Genomic DNA, 7763 nt, shown 5'->3' with positions numbered 1-7763 from the left:
GACTTGAAAATACTGTCTTCCCCGCCAATCCATTGATTTCTTCTTCGAGGTTAGGCATTGGAAAGAATTCCTTGCGAACACGATTATTGAGAAGGCGATAATCTACACAAAGTCGTACGTCATTTCCAGTTCTTTTCTTGAATACAATCGCCGGGCTAGAATAATCCGAATTGGAAGGCTCAATCACATCAGACTCTAGTAACTCTTCAATTTTTCTCTTCAAGGGAGCTTTCAACGTCTCAGGAACACGATATGGCGCGTATCTTATGGGAGTTTTATCCAAAATCTCTAATTTCATCTTCTCCACTTCAGTGCAGCCAATCTCCTTATAATCCACTGCAAAACTTTGACGATAACGATTTATTAGCGACAGTAATGTCTTTCTCTCCTGGGTGGTGGCAACTGCTCCGATTTTCAAGTCTTCTTCTCTAATTAGCTCTCCCCCTTTCACCGTATAAATCTCCTGCTTCACATCAATTTCACCCTGATTTCTGTTTCGATTATTAATAACCTTCAGCTCATCGGGTGTCCACATGACAGCAATATCAGGATCCGAGAAAAAATCCTTTCCAATTAGCAATGATTCTGTCTGTGCATGATCAGGCACGATATGTATTGAAATTTCTCGTGTTACCCCATCCATCGAAATTTTCCCACAAGTACAACCCAATGTTGGTACTGTGAAACCCCCATAAGTCTTCACATAAGATGGAGAACCACTTCCTACCATTTCCAATTCCTCTGCAACACTTTTCTTCACCACTGTACACGTACTTCCCAAATCAACAAACGCCTGTATTTCCTTTCCCTGCAGTGTAACCGTCTTCAGCAGTTCATTTTTATTTGCTTGGGTGGGAGACTGCCTTTCCACCCCGAACTGAAAATCCTTCTGCTGTGGGCAGTTTTTGATCAAATGCTCCGTTGACTTGCACAAGAAACACGTCCTAACTGAACCACCTGAACTCTTATTGTCTTTTCGCTCACTCTCTCTTTTCTCTTCCTTTGGCCGAAAAACTTCTTTCCTTGGACAATTTTTAAACAAATGCCCAGTCGACTTGCACAAATAACATTCGCGCTTACTCCTTGCACTTCTGTCAGAACGATCATCTCCACCTCTATCACTTTGCCATGCACTCCTGCTTCGATCACGTCGAGTATATTCTGATTTAAAATCACCACGGCGAAAATCTCTGCTCCTTCCTGTGGACTCGCGTCGACGAGAACTATTGTCATCCTTTGCTCTTCCGTGTGAACTTTGACGTGTGGAATGTTGTTGATCTGAACTCTTGGCTTTGCCATCAGCTTCCATCCTCTTCATGGTTTGCAAAAGCTCTCTCAAAGAAGCATGTTGGTTGCCGAATAACACACCCCTGTGGTGCTCATTGCGAATCCCCTTAATGACATATTTCATTATAACTTTCTCGCTGCATTTAATTCTTTTTGCCAAATTTGTTTGAGCGTAGAAATATGTAACCAATGACTCTTCCGGTCCCTGTCGACGGTTATAAAGTTGATGGTGAATTTCCGCTTCATCGATGTCACTTGGAAAACTCTCCAAAAACGCATTCTTAAACATTTCCCATTGTAAGGTATTTACCTGTGATAGAGATAAACCCAAACTGTGATATACAAACTGCTATTCCCTGGCTTCCAGCCTCAATAGAAATACCTGTGATAGAGATAAACCCAAACTGTGATATACAAACTGCTATTCCCTGGCTTCCAGCCTCAATAGAAATACCTGAAATGATATAACACAATCCTAAGATTTATCCCGCTCGAACGACGAAATTTCCCTTTGGTCGGAATACACAATTCCTCTAAAAAGTTCTCGCAACAAAACTGCAGTCCGATGACTTCCACAAAGCCTCGAAAATCTTGGATTTTTACACACAGTAGAACACACGTTCTTAACCAAAGACAAACTTTATTGCAAGAGAAGAGAAAAAAACAAGACGTGTTGCCAGATGGGCAAATAAAAAAAGAGCTTTTCCCAAATGTCACAAAGTGGTGAATTCAAGTGGTGATAATTCCCACATTTTTCCCCCGTTGAGATGGACATCTCAAGACTCTATGGGAAGTCTCGCCAACCTGTTCACTGCACGTCGGTAGGTTCCAGTTGGGGTTTTCACAGTGACTACTCTGACAATGGAGTCGGCTCCTGGATGCACTTCGCTGATTCTACCAAGAGTCCATAATCCCTTAAAGTTGTCAGATCTTAGCAAGACTAGATCACCAATTTTGAGGTTCTCTTCATTGTTTCTCCATTTTTGACGAGGCTGAAGAGACGTCACGTATTCTGAATACCACCTTTTCCAGAATTCTTGAACCAGACGCTGTAAGAACTGCCAACGAGTCAGACGATTTGGATTTTCAGCTAAGTAATCTGGACCAGGTGACATTGTGAGTGGCTGAGTGATCAACAGATGTCCTGGAGTTAATGCCTCGAAATCATCAGGGCTGGACGACAATGGACACAATGGCCTGGAATTCAGGCAAGCCTCGATCTCCGCCACCACGGTAGACATTTCCTCATACGTGAGTTTCGTGTCGGAGAGCACTCTCCTCAGATGATGTTTCACGTTAGCCACTCCACGCTCCCACAGTCCACCAAATGTGGGAGAACAAGCAGGAATGAAATGAAACTGGGTGCCACTTTCTGCCATGAAATTCACAACACGATCACGATGCTTCTTCACAGCTTGAATTACATCTCCACTGTCACTGGGCTGAGCGGCACCAACAAAATTCTTTGCGTTGTCGCAGTAAATATTGTCACAATGACCGCGGCGCGCCGTGAACCTCCGTAAAGCGGCGATAAAAGCATCAGTTGTCAAGTCACTCACGACTTCCAGGTGTACCGCTTTTGTAGCCATACAAATAAATAGACACAGATATCCTTTTACGAGTACGGCTTTCCTTAATTTGCTGGCACGCAGGGTGAAAGGCCCGGCAAAATCACAGCCGGTATTGATAAAAGGACGTGCTTGGCGCACTCTGACTGTCGGCAAATTTCCCATTTGCGGTGTTTGGCCCTTTGGTTTGGCCTTGAAACAAATTACACATTTGTTTATGACTGATTTTACACTCTTTCTCTCACCAATAATCCAATATTTTTCTCTGAGTACACTTTGAGTGAGAGTAAGTCCCGAATGAAGATGCACTTGATGAGCTTTCTCAATCAATTTGAGTGTAAACAAATGCTTTCCGGATAACACTATCGGATGACGAGCACTGTAGTCCAACTTGGAATTTTGTATTCTCCCTTTCACACGCACAATGCCCTCACTGTCCAGGAAGGGTACAAGTGGAGAGAGCTTACTACCACACGGTAATATTCTTCCTTGCTGAAGACACTTTATCTCATCTGAAAAACACTCTTTTTGCGCGACTTTGATCAGCTGATTTCTCGCAGTGTCAAGCTCAGTGACATTGAGGTTATCACCTTTTGACAGTTTGTGTCTCCAGCGTAAAATGTGAGCTACGGAGCGAATTAACCTGGACACATCCGAGAACATCAGGAAGATTTCATTGGGATCTAACGTCTTTTGCACCACAAGAGACTGAGTGACTGGAAGCTTCTCCTCTCCAGTCAGAACATCATTGTTGAAATTCGGGAGAGACACTGGCCAATCATCACTGTTGTTTTGAAGCCAAGATGGTCCACTGGGCCAAAGAGGATGATTCGCAAGCGCCTTGGGAGTCATCCCCCGTGAAATACAATCCGCCGGATTGTCACGAGAAGCCACATGCTTCCACTGAGATGCTGGAATTACTTCCAGGATTTGATTTGTTCGATTGGCCACGAACATCTTCCATCTACTTGGATGGCCATGTAGCCAGTGGAGCACCACCTGAGAGTCAGTCCAAGCTGTCACGGTAATATTGTGTGATGAATAAGCCTGTTTGACCTTCTGAACCAGAAGACTGAGCAACAATGCGGCACACAATTCCAGCCGTGGAATTGTCACGACATTGCGGGGCGCTACGCGCGATTTTGCGATCAGGAAACGCACCACGAATCTCTGATCTTGCTCTGGTCCACGAGCATAGATGACTGCACCATAACCTCTCTCCGAGGCATCAGCAAATCCTTGCAGCTCTATCTGTGAATTTGAGGGGTTAATCAATCTAGGCAATTTTACCTGACTCACAAACTCGATCTCTTCTTTGATGATATTGTATTCTTCTAGGACCTCAGCAGGCAGATCATCATCCCATCCAATAGAATATGACCATAGTTTCTGGAAAAGTATCCTGAGAGCTGCTGTGACTGGGGATATCATCCCGAGAGGATCGTAAATTTTTGCTGACACCCAGCAAAGTTCCCTCATGGTTGAGACTGACGGAAGTGGCTCATCCACGACCGAAAGAGTGTCTTCACCGGGCGACCATGCCACTCCAAGCACAGTGTGTCTCTTCAAGCCATGTGCTACATCCTCCGGAGTAACAGCTTGATAATCAGACGGAATTCTATCAAGAATTTTCGAAGAGTTTGAAGCCCATTTGCGTAGATTAAACCCTCCCTTTGCAAGAATTGTTTGAATTTCATTTCTCAGCTGATTGGCTTCCTCCAGCGAATCAGCCCCTCCCAAAAAGTCATCCATGTAGAATCCTTTACAAATTTCCTGGGAGGCCCTTGGGAATTCAGCCTCGTAATCCTGCGCTATTTGGTGAAGTACTCGGGTTGCAAGATAAGGTGCACAAGCTGTGCCATAAGTCACAGTTGTGAGTCGGTAAGTTTGGATGTCCTCATCACAATTTTCTCTCCACAAAATCCTCAGGTAGTCTCTGTCTTCCGGTGCTACCAACACCTGCCGGTACATTTTCTCAATATCTGCAGTATAAGCATACTGATGTGTTCGAAAGGAGAGAAGCAGAGATACAAGATCCTATTGAATTGTCGGCCCGACAGCCAGGATGTCATTGAGCGAGATCTTGTGGGGTCTAGTGCGGGCAGACGCATCAAAAACGACCCGAAGTTTAGTCGTGGTACTACTCGGCCTGAGCACTGCCATGTGCGGAATGTAGTAAGATTCGGAAGGGGATACCGAAACCTCCCTGGCTGGCACCCTTTCCATATGTCCCATCCTGAGGTACTCCCTCATAAATTCGACATATTTCTCATGAAAGTCCGGGTGTTTTTCGAACTTTCTTTCCATACTGTGCAGACGGAAGAGAGCTGCAGATTTGGAATTTCCCAATTCCCCATGGGCTATCTTGAATGGCATTCGAACTTGATAGCGACCACTAGAATCTCGCTGAACATTTTGCACAAAATGTTCTTCACAATACTGTTCTTCCTCTGACAGGATCTTGACATTTGAGTTGACATCTTCGACCTCAAAGATTCGCTTCATCAAATCGTCCATTGATTGAGTGATGTGGAAAGACTGTACTTTGGGAACTTCTCCGCTAATCTTCCCTCCGAGTACCCAACCGAAAATGGTTAATTGAGCCACAGGGACATCATCATTCCCCCGAATGATCTGTGGCAGGTTAATGGCCATCGCAAATTCTGCACCCAGGATTATGTCGATGTTGCCAGGAGTGTTGAATGATGGATCTGCTAGCTGCAAAGTCCTCAAATGCTTCCAAGTTTTTGGCTCTACGACCATAGAGCTGGGCAGCATTGCCGTCAATTTCGAGAGCACTAACGCCTCTGGTTCTATGTGCTCCTCCGGATGGTGGATTGAACTCAGCACTAGAGACACACTGCCTCTAGTCTCACCGACTTTGACCTCTCCAGGTCCATTGACTTGAATTTTATTGCGACGTCTCATCAAGCCTAAACGTTGAACACACGCCTCGGATATGAGATTGCACTCCGATCCACCATCAATTAGAATCCGACACACTTGTTTCTGATTCCTGGAATCCAGCACATTGACTAGGGCAGTCGGCAGCAAGACTCGTGTGTTGCTAGTAGAATGGTGTATGATTACTGACTCCTCCGGAGCAGTCTCTTCTTGATTTGTTGGTGATGTAGATTCTCGGTTCCCTTGAGAAGCCTGTGGCTCATCTGAATGCAGCAACGTATGGTGCTTTCTGTCGCATACACGACACCTGTATTTAGATGGGCAGTTATCACTGATGTGATTGTCTTTCATCAGACAGTTATAACACAGCTTCTCAGTGAATACAAATTTACGCCTTTCCTGACGAGTCATTTGTTTAAATGCATCACACTTGTACAACTCATGTCGCATAGCACATTTTGGACATTTCCCAGCTTCCGTGTGCAGAGTCCTCACGGTACCCTTGCCCTGAGATGCCCTTTTCTCTGGTTTTGTCTTGTGTTGATCAACTGGGTTAGACTTCCTAGTCCAACGCTCCATTGCATCAATTCTATTGTCCAAGAACTCGAACCATTCACTGACAGTGGCGAGGTCATTGGTATTCCTGTTTTCTTCCCATGATTTACGAGTATCCTCATCCATGAGGTTGTTCATCAAGTAAACTATCCAGGAATCCAATGTGTAGTACTCTGGACCCATTTTTTGAAGTTGAAACACAATGCGCTTACTCTCGATGGTGATCTTCCTAAGAGATTCCAGAGAACCCTCTTTCATGTGTGCTTGTGACATAAATTTATCAATGCAGTCGTGCACAATGTGCACCTTCTTGCCATAGCGTCTCTGAAGCTCATTCCAAAGCTCCATGTAATTTTCATCCGTGATCTCCAGATGCTCAACGTGCTTAAAGGCTTCCCCCTTTAATGCGAGCTTCAAATACTGCATTTTGTCGCCCGCCGACAGGTCACAATTGTTGTGTACTGTACTGTTGAAGGCATCTGCGAAGGCACGCCAGTTGGCATATTCACCATTGAACTTTGGTAGCTCCAACTCCGGAAGCTTTGGCCTCGACGTAGCTCCCATACGTGAGGATGTTTGCCTGTGGATCTCTGCCATATCCCGCAGAATTTCTGTGAGTTGACTATCCCTCTCACCAGAAGGTTCGCCAGGTTGACCTCCTGGGACATGGCTAGGTATTAGACTTGCAATCGCCTCCCTCACCAGGAGAAGGATTTCCATACATTTATCCACAAACTGATCATATTGCGTCTCCTCGACGCCATGCAGCTCCTCGTCTCCCGACACGAGCTTGAGAATGCTCTCCTGATTGACAATGAATTCTTGTTTCAACTCGCCCAGAGTTATCTGAAGAGATTCCCATTGTGCAATTGATTTAGGTGAAGCATCCTTGACAGTGGCGGTTAGCTTCCCAAGCTGCCGCTTCTGAAATCGCTGGGTCCTCATCAGTGACTCGAAACTATCCATAGCTGCTATCCTGATGAAGTTCTCACGAGTAGACTCAATAACTTTTCCAAAGGGTGAGTCCAAAGGGGCGAAGGACCAATGTAAGGTATTTACCTGTGATAGAGATAAACCCAAACTGATATACAAACTGCTATTCCCTGGCTTCCAGCCTCAATAGAAATACCTGTGATAGAGATAAACCCAAACTGTGATATACAAACTGCTATTCCCTGGCTTCCAGCCTCAATAGAAATACCTGAAATGATATAACACAATCCTAAGATTTATCCGGCTCGAAGGACCAATGTAAGGTATTTACCTGTGATAGAGATAAACCCAAACTGTGATATACAAACTGCTATTCCCTGGCTTCCAGCCTCAATAGAAATACCTGTGATAGAGATAAACCCAAACTGTGATATACAAACTGCTATTCCCTGGCTTCCAGCCTCAATAGAAATACCTGAAATGATATAACACAATCCTAAGATTTATCCCGCTCGA

General features: G+C 44.8%; 1 protein-coding gene across 1 annotated transcript; it reads right to left on the bottom strand.

Annotated features, from left to right (window-relative positions):
- Positions 1-2063: 2063 nt before the first annotated feature.
- LOC129808464 (uncharacterized) lies at positions 2064-4826 on the bottom strand. Its single transcript, XM_055858244.1, has one exon. It carries the CDS (start codon positions 4824-4826, stop codon positions 2064-2066), a length of 2763 nt encoding a protein of 920 aa, XP_055714219.1.
- Between the last annotated feature and the right edge of the window lie 2937 nt (positions 4827-7763).

The sequence above is a fragment of the Phlebotomus papatasi genome, chromosome 4, assembly GCF_024763615.1.
Source record: "Phlebotomus papatasi isolate M1 chromosome 4, Ppap_2.1, whole genome shotgun sequence".
In the NCBI taxonomy this organism is placed as follows: Eukaryota; Metazoa; Arthropoda; class Insecta; order Diptera; family Psychodidae; genus Phlebotomus; species Phlebotomus papatasi.
This window is presented reverse-complemented; position numbering and strand designations above follow the sequence as displayed.